This window comes from Larimichthys crocea, chromosome XXI (genome assembly GCF_000972845.2).
Source record: "Larimichthys crocea isolate SSNF chromosome XXI, L_crocea_2.0, whole genome shotgun sequence".
Taxonomy (NCBI): Eukaryota; Metazoa; Chordata; class Actinopteri; family Sciaenidae; genus Larimichthys; species Larimichthys crocea.
Window position 1 is genome coordinate 593886 of NC_040031.1, and position 13220 is coordinate 607105.

Here is a 13220-nt window from a genome sequence, read left to right on the forward strand (position 1 = left end):
CACAAACAGAGGCGCTCGATGATTTAAAGAGACATCACGCTGTGAAGTTAGGCTGCCATCACAAAAAATCTTTTATTCTTGTTCCAGCGCTGTTCAAGGATTGTTCAGATTTAACTTCAACCTGCACTGACTGATGATTAGCAGAAACAAGTTATTATTATCACGTTTACGGCTCCGCGGCAAACAGTTGCCAATTTAGACATTTTGGATGAATGTGTGCCCAACATTCACTTTCCTTTTAGACAACTTTGCTGCCGTTTGGTTGCCGGTTTCATCTGTAAAAACAGCAGTGTTTGATGAGAGTGTGAAGTTTCTGTAAAGCAATGACAGTATAAAGGATGAGTGACGTCACCCACAGGTTTGCCGGACCCCACAATGGATGTAACTGCTTCTTCAGCCTCCCGAGTAATCTAAATATCAGCAAAGACGTGGATCATCGGCTGACCTGATGGCTCTAATAAGCCATATGTAACGGTACTTACCTGTTAATTAAGGTTCAAGCTGTTCTTCTGCATAACTTTAAGCCTTAATATAATGTGAACAGGTGAGTTGTATATAAATTCACCCTCAGTACAGTTGTCATGAACGGGGAAATTAGCTACAGAGACCAAAACTGTTTTTTGTACCAGGCTGTAAACATGTTTATTTCTGCTGTGAAGTCACTTTAACATGGGGACTTATGGAGAACAACTTGTTCTGTAACCAGCCCTCAAGTGAACATTTGAGGAACTGCAGTTTTTGGCACTTCTTCTTCCAAGTGAAGTCCTCCACCTCCTTCAGACTCATCCAGCTCTCTGCACCAGCTTCCATGTGTTAACTTACTCGAGCAAACAAAGTTAATTCAATGTTCCGTATATATCAATATATGAAATAAAACGTGTGTGTATGTAAGTCTCTGCATCATCTTCTCGACATACGATCTTTGGCGGTGACGTCGTGGCAGGATGGGGCGGGCAGAGTGAACTGGCGCCGGGAGATTCGAGCCCTGACCGCGGTCCCGACTGCATTAATACTCATGAGTGAACTGGATGTGACCCATAAACCCAACAGAACCAGACCCTGTTTGAGTAGCTCCTCTGGAGCCATGCTGTTGTCACCCTGTGTGGTCTTCCAGAGCAGGATCTGCGGCCGGTAAACCCTCACATCCGCACAGGTAGGTGTCTGCTCCTCACCGCGCTGCTTCAGCCCGAGCGCAGCCTGTTACCTAACGAGCTAGCAGCGCTAACGAGACACGCAAGCGGACTCATTTTCTACGGGTTTATACGGCAGCAACACCGTAGTTCATATCAACAGTGGGTAGTTGTGCACTGACTTTGATAGAAGCTGTGTTTAAGCAATGAAAAACACGCTGCGAGCATCACAAGCTCTCAAAAGCTAGCTCATTTTAGCTTAAGCGTCTGTGGTTACCAGGGGACCGGGTCAGAGAGCTTGTTGTTTTTATTGTATCACTCTGCAGCGTTGCTAACACACTGAGAAGATGCACGATAAATCACTAGTTTGAACCGAGTACGAGGAGCTATTGACAGCTGTGTGTTGCCCGGAGGCCTCTTCGACCTCGGGCTCTAGTTAATGTGCCACACGACCTGGCCCGGGAGAGCACAGCGGAGGAGGAGGCATGTTTGCCATCACAGATAAAAGGTTGATTTTTTACATTTCAAAGGTGATTTTGTTGGACAGTTCACAGTTAGTGTGTCACGCTGTGCCAATCGACGCCAGCTAACTCGTTAGCTCAACATTCAGCTTGTGTAACTTTGGATTTGTGGAGCTACTTGGAGCAGAAGTTTGGCTCCACCATGAGAGCTGCATCCAGCAGCGACGTGAAGGACTCATGATTGATAGTCCAGTGTGCCATAAACCAGTCCCAGCTCTGCAGAGATGCTCCTGCAGCTTCATGTTACACTGAGTGCATTCCTGAAGGGAGGAGGAGGAGGAACCTCGTGTCTTCAGGACTACTACACAGAGTCAGATGACCTCTCTCAGCCCTCCTGGATGTGATGTAGGATCAACAAGTGGAGCAGAAAAAGTGTGACATTATCAATTTGGCATTAGAAACCAAGATTACGGCTTCAATAGCGTTTAAAGGTGCAGCAAGAGCAGCAGGTAAATGTGGTAATATTTTTTTCTGTCACTTATCAAGGCTACAAAGAGCAAACATTTCACTTCATACAAAGTAAAAGTGTGAAATGCATTAGTTTAACACAAGGTCATATAAATATCAATACAGAGTCACACTGTAAAACACATGAGTGCAATACTTGGAAGTGTGTTTTCAGCACAGAGCGATCTAAGCTGTGATTCTCAGGTGAGCTCTCAAACTCTATGGAAAGGAATATGTAGGGTTAGAGGCTGATATATAGTTGGATGTATGCTCTGTCTAGAGTCTACGCAAGTGACCTACGGCATTGTGAGCATGTATACTTGAGCGCCTGGGTGTGTGTTCTGCAATAAGTCAAAATGTTGGGCTTCAGTTTTTTTTCACTTCCTCATCTCTGTCCTCCGTCTGTTTTTTTTTCTTGTGTGTTTTTCTTCTTCCTATTTCCCCACCTCTGCCGCTTGTGAAACAAAAACGCGAGGGGACAGATGAGAAGTTGTTGTGCCTGTTTGTCTGTAAATGTGTGCATGTTTTGAAGAGGGATTTCTAAACGGTGTCATCACTTGCTGCATGCAGTTAAAGTTGAAGTTGGCATGCACTAGGTTGTAGATGACTCTGTGGCCCACGTAGAATGAAATCTTCATTCAGACTCGTAAAACACACTGTAAGAAGACTTCACATGATGTGGTTTGCTGGCAGAGCATGGGCTCTAACAATAAACTGTCTCTTTTCACCACCATGCTGCTGTGCAGATGGAGGCCATGGAGGTCGACTCTCCGATGGAGATGCAGGGAAGAGGCGGTGTACAGCCAGTGGTTGCTCCTGCAGGTGAAGACCCCAACGCACCACTAGTCATCTCGGACTCTGGCAGCAGCACTGAGGTGGACGATGATGATGACGATGACAATGAAGGACGACAGACGGCCTCTCGTGTGCCGCCCAGACTTCCTGCGACCTGGGCGTTCAGTCAGAGAGCGGTTGGCGGCTCTGCCGCCACACCATCAGCTGCTCAGGGGGCGCCCATACGACGGAGACTCAGGTACCCAGAACCAAAAAAGGCTTGTTTTGTGTCTTATGTGCTTTAATTTAGTATAACACTAGCTGTATCCAAGTAGTTCTTTAAATTCAGCTCTATTTACCTGTACATTTTCTATACATGGTTCAGACCCTCCTGTCTCCAGTGTCTTTTTTGGTATTTGTTGTGCTCCAGGCAGGGTCTCAGGGTGCACTACCCCAGCCAGACTGCAGCGCCCTCCAGGGGCTTTCCGGACTTCCTGCTCCGAGCACCGGCCGCCAGTGTGGCTCAACCGGAGTCCGGCAGCACCACAGAGGTCAGCGAGTCTGACGAGGACGCGGAAGCAGAGAACGAGGGAGATGAAGGCGGCACATCTGCTGCCGCGGAGCCTGTCGACCCCGTGCTTCCGCCTGCTAGTCCTCGCCTCAATGCCTCCATCCAAAACACACTACCACAAGAAGCTGTTCCAACCAGTGAGTGTGACCAGCATGTGCTGTTCACAGACCAGCGCAGAGTCCGTGTGTTGTGTTCTCAGAGTGCATTATAATTTCTTTGTTTCTCACCGTGTTCAGACTCCAGTTCAGCTGCAGATGGTGAGAGGACAGAAGCTAAAAATCTGGTCGTCCAGGTAACGTTCAGACCTTTTCCATCACTTTTCTTTCTAGTAGCAGTTATTAGACTTGTGTTTCATGCAGAGATCAGATTTAGCTATTTTTTTGAAATGATGAATAGTCACTCTTCATTATACAGAGAGTATACACTTGCCTTAATACTGGAATACAAGGTGAACTCGTCAGTTAGATTGTTTTCTGTTGTCATCTGTTGGTTTAGAGTTCCCATGAAACAGCCAGCATGGTGCTTATTGCTTCCCTTATATTTATGTTTAATATAAAATCAGGCAGCCAGGGTCCGCTGAGCATGAGTTACACCCATACCACTTTACTGCAATAGCGGAACCCATGGCTCAGTCAGCTACCCTAACCTAGATGCATGGCTAACTAAAGGTGTAGGTACCGGATAGTAATGGACAACAATGAACAGAGTTTTGCAAAAATAAATTCAGCCATGGAATGTTAAAAATAAAAAAGTGATTTTCACAACATTGCAACAATAAAAAGCGAAATGTTAAAAATAAGTGCCTGTGTACCGTACAGACTGTCTCGGTCTGGTTGTGTTAACTTGGAAGCTGCTGAGCCTGATTCTTACTTACTACTTCTCACCTGTACCATAGCACCACCTTGTGGTCGCCAGTCATTGTCAGTCTGAATGCCGGAATGTCTTTCTGACCTCGTTTTAAATCTGTAATTTATGATGTTTAGTTTCCATGTAGCTTGAAACTCTTCCCTGTCCACCTCTAGTCGGTGTCTGCGGCCTCGGCTTCTCTCCAGTCGTCACATGGCGAGGAGGGTGAAGGCGACAACTGCACAATCTGCTTTGAGGCGTGGACGACAGCGGGCGAACACAGGCTGTCTGCTCTGCGTTGTGGTCACCTCTTTGGCTTCACCTGCATCCAGCGCTGGCTGAAAGCTCAGGGCCCGGCCGCTAAATGTCCACAGGTCAGCAAAGTTGCAGGAACAGGAAGTCTTGATTTCATATCCGGCATCACACTTGACCTTGTATGTCTATGTTGTTTCCCTTTAGTGCAACAAGAAAGCCAAGCGTTCAGATATTGTTCTGCTGTACGCTCCAAAGCTGAGAGCACTCGACAACTCGGAGCAGGAGATTTTAAAGAAGTGAGTCATGTTTTCTCCGCTTCAGTGCCAACACACAACACACCTGATCTGTAGGAATGAAATAAGCGTCAAACACTCGTCTCCTGTAAGATTGAAAGGCAGCTGGCAAACATTTTATGCTTGATGGACAGATGCATGTCTCACCTATCCAAACAGTCCTTATGTTGTCCTAACCCCACTTATTTCACAGATCTGTTGAAAACACACTGAATTTATTTAAAGTTGATAACTGATCTGTCTTATGTCTTCTACCACAACAAAACCTCACCTTTGTCACAGGTTAACTGGTAATGTCGTCTAGGTTACCTTACAAAGCATCTAATGTGTGTGTGCATGCAGGTCTCTGGAGCAGGAGCAGTCTCTGAGAAGGAAAGCTGAACTGGAATCAGCTCAATACAAACTGAAACTGCAGGTCGTCACCAACAAATATGGACAAGCACAACAAGAGCTGCAGGTATCAGCGATGACTCCAGAAACTTTGTACAGTTTCATGTCGGCTATCTTAGAGGTCCCAAAAATTATCTAACTACAATAAAATGGATACTTTAACACCATCACACTTAAACTGGGCTCATTAAATACATAAGTCTTAGCTTTCCAGTCAGACCCAAATGTTTTTTAAATAATGCTTTTAGGGAAACCAGTGTACGGAGATCTTCAAATACACTAGGCCCGAATAACACATTTACACTGTATGCAACAATTTGTACATAGTTTTGCTGCTGGGAAAAGTGGGAATGTCTGTCAAAGGGAAACATGTTGGCACATGTAGAAAGTGTTCTCATTCAGAGATCTGAATTTGAGGTGGGCATGCTAGTTTTTCCATTGTCAAAAGGTTTGTGTTGTGTGACAAGCTACCATAACAGTTAGTACCAATGGATGCCTCAGACCTTGTAGTTTCATAATCTCTCTAGTTTTAAAACCAAACCTGTTACAGCCTCAGAAAGGCATTAATGTTGGCTGAGGACCAGTAAAGTGAAAGAGATTCATAGAACATATATTATGTTTCAGGGATTTCTAATGGATTAACTAAATACTGTCCTGTGAATCTGATGTCCATGATTGTAGCTTCAGTCAGGAGATGAATCTCTTGATGTTTTCCCGGTTAAAACCTCCGCTCATCTCTTCCTGTCTGTGTAGGAGCTGAAGGCTTTGATGGCTCAGGCCGGGAGAAGCTCAGTTCCCTCCTCGTCCTCCTCAGTGTCAACCTCGCTTCTCTTCAGTCTGTCTCAGAGGGCGGACGGCTCCAGAACAGCCCAGTACAGCTTCTCCAAGGCAGTGCTGGTGTCTCAGGCTGGAGGCTCCAGGGTTTTATCCTACTGTGAACCTTTGAGCTGCCTGCTGGCCTCGCAGCCTTCCCCTCAAGCCACGCTGGTGCCTGGTGAGATGCCCTTTTTTCTTCCTTTTGTTCAATTAGCAGTGTGGCCTAAAGATGGTAGCATTGTTCACTCTATCTGTAAGTGCAGCGCTTTGGACCAGAGTAAAATATCTAGACAGATTGATGTGAAACTTGAGGTATGATCACATTACACTTCTATGACAGACTGATTCAAGCATTTATCTCCTATTTTGGTGAAATCTCAGACCACATTCATAAGTCAGAGTTGACATTTGTTTTTCACTTGGAGCTGGCAGATGTCCTCAGGCTGACTGAGGAAAGACTGATGTCTGATGTCTTTGGAAATTTAGAACATTACCACAATTCCAGCGTGCCCTGCCAGGGGTGTTTCAAGAGTGGAGATATTTGGCTGCATTGTCAAGAATGGTAGGATGAGCTCTAGCAGCCACGCCGTTGCCAGAACTGGGCCACGTTCACATTTAGTCCTTAATCGGATGCAGGTCTGATCAGCGTCTGTCTTTCAGCCTTTTATTTCACCAGGCTCTCGTTAACGTTCAAAAGTCAGTCCCAAATTAGCTCTTAGTTAGCAGCTTCTTGCTTGGTCACTCTCTTCCTTTCTCTTTTCTTAGATTCCTCTGTCGACTTCCTCTTTGGTTTCTTTGCCTCTGCCATTATGTCCATAGATGCCGCAGAAGCTTGCTTGCTCAGCTCTGCTTGCCATCAGCATTCTTCACCCTGTATGGGTGCTGAAAACCTCCTCTTCTTTCGATGGTACAAATACGAACACTCCCCCAGTGCTCTGAGCTTGCAGTCTCAGCAGCCCGGCTAACTGAGTTAACATAAGCTAACAGCAGCCACAGTTTATGACAGTGAGGGAAAGCAGAAAACACTTTCTCCATTAAATATGATCCAGTTTCACTAAAAAGTTAAATAGTTGGTGGTGTGTGACTTCGTGCCGCAAACATTACATGCTGAAAGACCTGATTACATGTCAGTGTAATGATTTTATGGTAGGAATATAATTGGTGGAAATCTGTGGGTTGTACTTTAAATTTCCCAGCAGGTATTGGGTCAGGGTTTGGAGCATTGCTTGTCTATAACTGGTCAGGACCTCATGACCTGTAGGACATTCTTAGGGCACACTCTGAAACACTCGATGTAGACAGACAGAAAAAACTCAGATCATGGTGTGATTCGTTAGAAAGCTCTGATTTGACTCTCACTGGTGACCTTTGTGTCTCCTCCTTCAGGTTGCGGGGTGAAGAAGGTGAGTGTTGTCAACATGAAGGCGAGTCAGTACGTTCCCATCCACAGTAAACAGATCCGAGGTCTGTCCTTCAACAGGCAGAATGACAGTCTGCTGCTGTCTGCTGCTCTGGACAACACCATCAAACTGACAAGGTGCGCGCGCACACACACACACACACACACACACACACACACACACACACACACACTAACACACACACACACAGATACAGATGGAAAACCTGTGACAGCACAGTGTGTTTTTGTTGGGTTTGTTAAACTCTTTGTGTGTGTGTGTTGCAGTCTGCTGACAAACACTGTGGTTCAGACCTATAATGCTGGTAAACCTGTGTGGAGCTGCTGCTGGTGTTTGGACAACAGTAACTACGTCTATGCAGGTCTGAGCAACGGCTCTGTGCTCGTCTACGACACCAGAGACACCAGCACACATGTCCAGGAGCTGCATCCGCTACGCTCCAGGTACACACACACACGTACACATACACACACACAGACACACACACACACACACACACACACACACTATCAGCTGCTATCAGCTGTGACATTGAAAATCTTTTATGTAACACCAAGTTATTCCAGTACAACAAACTCCTCCCAGCTGATGCATTACAAATCAGGTTAAAAAAAATAATACTGAAGTTACTCTTTAACCACCTCTTGTTTATCCTGAAAGCTATCACTTGTTAAACTCTGGATGTTTCCAGGTGTCCAGTGGCATCTCTGTGCTACGTCCCGCGGGCGGCGTCCAGCTCCTTCCCCTGTGGCGGGCTGATCGCTGGCTCTCTGGAGGGCGGATGTTTCTGGGAGCAGGTCAACGAGACCACATATAGGCCGCATGTCCTGCCACTGGAGACCGCCGGCTGCACTGACATCCAAGTGGAGACAGAGAGCCGACATTGTCTGGTCACCTACAGGCCAGGTGAGATCCTGAACCCTGCTAACTAAAACCCTCAAAGAGGGCTGACCTACACACCTGACTGAATGTAACACATGATGATGACGATGGTTAATAATAATAAAAAGCAGGCAAAGCAAACTGCTTAAAAGGATCATACATGTTGTACAAGTATTTTTTATAAATAACATAAACTAACCTGCACACACATAACCCAAATGCAGTAAGGTTATAAAGAAGGTTTAGGATGAAAATACATTTTCCAGAAGCAACTTAAGAGGAAAACTAACTAACAGATTAATGAGAAGATGTTTTTTTCCTCACTTCCATGTGAAGGATCAGCTGAGGTTCCTTTTAAAATCCTCAAGAAACAGTTCCTGTGTGTTTATTTACACACTATTTGGATTTTTTTAAGCCATCTTTTTCAAAAACTGTAAATGCTAGGCATCATGGTTCTTTGCCATCTATACTGATGAAGAGTCATATCATTATTTGTTTTGTTGGAGCAACTGGTATGGTGTTGATAATGGAATGTCTTGAAAATAGCTTAAGAAGTCCTTGAAATTCAAAACTCTGCCATATATTTCGTGAGAGGTCAAGATCTGCTAGTAAATAAATACAATTTGCGTCATCAATAGATTTTTGTGTTTAGTCCTTGTCTCCTGATCACATCTTTACTGAATATTGGCTGATGGTTCTGGGCATCCTTTGTTATTGCACTTTTTTTTCTTAACAAAATGAGTCCCTCGTGAGCCACACAAAATAAAATGCTGCTGAGACAATTCTGTCGCTAAAAAAAAGAAGAAGAAGAAAACACACAGCAAGGCCTCTGCAATGAAAATAATCACACCGACCATCAAACTGAAACTTGAGTAGCAAAAAAAAATGCTGAGTCATAAGCAGCTTGTTGTATACACAAGAAACTCCGAGGTGTTACTCACAACTCACTCTGTGAATTGCTCACATCTCAACATCCACAACCGTCCATGTGAACCACACAAGCTTTTCAACTTGAGTGTCTTGGAAGTCTCTCTTTTTTTTTTGTCTTTTTAAGGTTTTGTTTGTTGTATTATTGATGTGTTCACCGGATGAAATCAAAAGTCCTCTGTACATATTCCTGAATTTTTTTTTTTCTTCTGTGGAAGATCCACAAACGCATGTCTGAAATGTTGTGTGGCTGCATACAGATGTTTTTTGCCTGGACTTCTTTCAGAATCAGATTACCATGTGTCTGTGAGAGCAGCACGGATATATCTGAATGTTAAGTTAGTGTCCTGTATGTCTCTCCTGCAGGGCGCTCCAACCCGTCTCTGCGTTGTGTCCTCATGGCTCTGAACAGGACCCCCCAGCAGGACTCGAGCCAGCTGCCCAGCTGCTCCTGCTCTCCCGTGCAGACGTTCAGCGCTGGCTCCTCCTGCAAACTGCTCACCAAGAACGCCGTCTTCAAGAGTCCAGACGGAGGCGGAATGCTAGTCTGCGCCGGGGATGAGGCCTCCAACTCTACCATGGTCAGTCCTGTGTGTATGTGTTGGAAAACAGGAGCCGTCAACAGTAGACAATTTTAATAAGCTTTATTGTAAATGGCTCAAAGCTGCCTAAAGATTTATAATAAATTAAATTATAATGGAGGTTTTTTTTTTACCATGTCATTTAAAATAAAATAAAAATAGCTGCCTAGTTCTTTTTTTTTTTTTATTTGCTGTATTTGTTTTTCATTGTGTCTCATTTGCTCTTGTTCCTCTCCCTCCTGCTCATCTTCTCCCTCTTTCTACTGTACCTGGCTCCTCTTCAGGTGTGGGATGCCGGCACTGGGTCTCTGCTCCAGAAGCTTCCAGCTGACCTTCCGGTGTTGGATATCAGCCCGTTCACAGTGAACGGTGAGCACTTCCTAGCCTCGCTCACTGAGAAGATGCTGAAGCTCTACAAGTGGGAGTGAATGCAGAGAAACGAGAACTTAAAAACCACACAGAGGAAGACGGTACAATGTGGTCTGTGTGGAAATGTGGATACTCAAATGCTGCTGAACTTTTAGACACGCAAAAAAAACAGATTACTGGGAGGGATCGACCTGAGGAAACCTTTCAGATTCACAGTTATCATTTCCAGTTGCTTCATTTGAAAACAAACATCAATGTTACTGTGTCTGGTGACCTTTGACCTGCACAAGAAGAGTCAGCTGTGTCGTAATGGATATTGTGCTAACACCATGCTCCCAGTAATAAGATGTGTTTACGCGAGTCAAAGGGCAAATTATTACCATGTACGTGAGAACGCTCGGCATGCGGTCAATCTGTCCATTGACCAATGGCTGAAGCTCGGCCGAGTAACAGAAGGTGATTTCTTTTGACCTGTTGGTGCATGTCGGCTCTGAGCTGGTGTTTTTTACACTGATGGAAGTGATGCTTTAGTGGAAGAAAATGGTGTCAGGCCTGCAGTCAAGGCACAGACAGGCTGTGTGTGGTAGCTCTTCAACAACAAATCACGTGTATTTAACATTTTTAGGACAATTTTCAGGCTTTCCTTAGTTTTTCCTAAATGTCTACGCAGTCTCTGGTGCTCGTTCATTTCTGTGTAGTGTGAAAATCAATGAGCAGTCTCATGAAACCATTGTCTAAGTAAATTGTCTTACTGATTTATTGACTATAAAAATAGTTGATTCATGTTTAATCAAGCCTGGATTTTAATAATTTCTATATTAAAGTTTCATGATAATGCAGATTCATTTAAAAAGTCTGCATTGCATTACTTCCCAACTAAAGTCTAATCAACGTAGTGGCAGTGCTGATACCATGAGCCAGTTTTAATCTTCTCACAGATACATTGATTGTCACAGTACAGTATATATCTGTGACAAGAAATGACAAAGATATGTTTATGGTCATTTAAATCAGTTTGTTAACCAGAGTCCTCTGACAAGTGTATTTTACACTCCTGGTCACTACTTCTATTTCTTTAGTACAATTCTACTTATAGATTTTCAAACCATCCAGAAATGAATAGAAACTATTTAAAGCAGAAAAAAACAAACAGCCAGAGCTACAGCGAGTGTACGTTGAACATCGCTACTGATCATTTTCCAATTCATATCACCACTTTTTAGATCGATTTCCCTCCTTCTAGACAGCCAGTTCATCATTATGAAAGAATAAACCTGGAGATACTTGAATGACTGCGATAATAAGCTGATAAGCCTAAAGCTGCCACGCCATGAAATACAAAACGGAGCACGTAATAACGTGAAAGGTTTATTATTAGAACGAACAAGATATTTTTCAACATAAACTTGTGGCGTTAGAAAAGGAAGTTTTCTTGTTATAACAATATACTATTTACCTTGTGAAACATTTGATTATAACATGATAACATTGTAATTTTTTACTTATAACAATATAAGTTATTAGATAAATAGTATATTGTTATGAGAAAAGTTTCTCACTCTAACGTGATAACTTTGTGTGTAACATTTAAAATAACCTAACTTTTCATAATACTGGTCCATCTTTCTTTTTCTGGCATGGCAGCTTTAGTGCAAAGACAACAAATCTTTTAACAATTCTGGATTTGATTTATTGAAAAATTAAGCTGTGCCTTTCTGTAGTTACCTAACTGAAGTTTGCAATGTCTGAGTTTCCCTGAATCCACCATGAACAAGAGATTAGATAATGATCTGTTTGCCTTGAGAACTGTACTGAAATGAACTGGGGTCAATGACTCTCTGAAAGATATGAAGTTCATGTAAAAAGCGATGATGTGATTTGGAATAATAATGATGTAAAATGATTTGTAGTTAAGGGGTTAAAACATGAAACTCCACTGGATTCCTTTCAAAATAATTCCATCAGGTCAAAGACAGCAAACTTTTTTCCACATTTAGCTAAACAGTGTTACAGAAGCAAGTTGCTTGGGGGGGAAGTCCAAGTTATAAATCAGCACCAGCCACATGAAGGTCAAGAGTTTTTCTGCCGTGACCTGAAATTGAAACTTCCCGGTGAATCTTTAATCGATGGACAAAAACACAAGTTGCCTGCTCTCAAAAACTGGTTTACAGAATCAGTTAAAACTACACTTTGATTTAAACCTGACTGAAACCCTGACTCGAAAATGCCCTGGATGACCACGCATTTTTAGTATTTACGCCCTGAAAAACACATACCCCAAGTTCATTTTTTTCTCTTTGTACACCAGCCTTCATTTTGAACATGTTGGGTTTTATTTTGATTTTAACGATCACTTTTGTCAACCTAAAAAAGGCTCCTCACACAGTTTATTTATCATCTTCTGTCTGATGCTTTTGAACTTAAGCCCCCTCTGAACCCGAACATTAAGTGCCAAAAGACTCTGCTGTCGTTGTAAATTTTACTTTCCTTGTTTTCTTTCTAAAGGAAGTTGTATATATGTATATTTGCTACCAACTGTTTGTGTACAACTTTGAAGTTAATAAAAATTCTGAGTTATTTTTTAATTAAAGTAATCGGAGTGAACTGTTGTTCTGATGTGGTTGGAGATGTCTTGTGAGGTTAACACACAGTGCAGGATAAACAAACTGAAGTGACAGAAAATACTGTAGAAACATGACTTGGGGTGGAAAGGGTGGGTTCCAATTAAAGCAGCTTTTAGAAATGCTGACAGAAAAACAGAGGAGTGCCCCAGCATGTAATGGCCGGTTTCATTTGGCTCTGGTTGCTACAACTTCCACGTAACCACAGGATACACACGAGTGAGGAAGGAAGTCGACAAACATGATTACATTTAACATAAGTCAAACTTACATTTCCTTGTCTGTGAACAGTTAAACAGTTCACAGACAATGATTTAAAGCTGTTTGATATGAAGGCCAGCTGCTAAGCCCTGCCGCTTTGTGCTCTGTGCTCCAG

The 13220-nt window shown here is 43.2% G+C and overlaps 1 protein-coding gene across 2 annotated transcripts; it reads left to right on the top strand.

Moving 5' to 3' along the window:
* Positions 1–928: 928 nt before the first annotated feature.
* Positions 929–12813, top strand: rfwd3 (ring finger and WD repeat domain 3). Of its 2 annotated transcripts, none has more exons than XM_027273008.1 (13): positions 929–1153; positions 2845–3131; positions 3303–3580; positions 3680–3735; positions 4466–4663; positions 4749–4840; positions 5180–5294; positions 5981–6221; positions 7430–7580; positions 7731–7907; positions 8156–8370; positions 9640–9854; positions 10139–12813. In XM_027273008.1, the coding sequence occupies exons 2-13, from the start codon at positions 2845–2847 to the stop codon at positions 10280–10282; spliced, it is 2169 nt and encodes a 722-aa protein (XP_027128809.1). In that variant the 5' UTR covers positions 929–1153; the 3' UTR covers positions 10283–12813. The 2 variants fall into 2 exon arrangements, with proteins under 2 accessions (XP_027128809.1, XP_027128810.1); XM_027273009.1 differs by lacking the exon at positions 929–1153 and adding an exon at positions 1196–2100.
* Positions 12814–13220: the final 407 nt, after the last annotated feature.

Bases quoted from the DNA above. Each gene is read 5' to 3' on its own strand.
- rfwd3 (XM_027273008.1), top strand. From the start codon at position 2,845: ATGGAGGCCATGGAGGTCGACTCTCCGATGGAGATGCAGGGAAGAGGC. The intron at 3,132-3,302 runs GTACCCAGAACC...GTTGTGCTCCAG, and splicing joins CCCATACGACGGAGACTCAG to GCAGGGTCTCAGGGTGCACT. The intron at 7,581-7,730 runs GTGCGCGCGCAC...TGTGTGTTGCAG, and splicing joins AACACCATCAAACTGACAAG to TCTGCTGACAAACACTGTGG.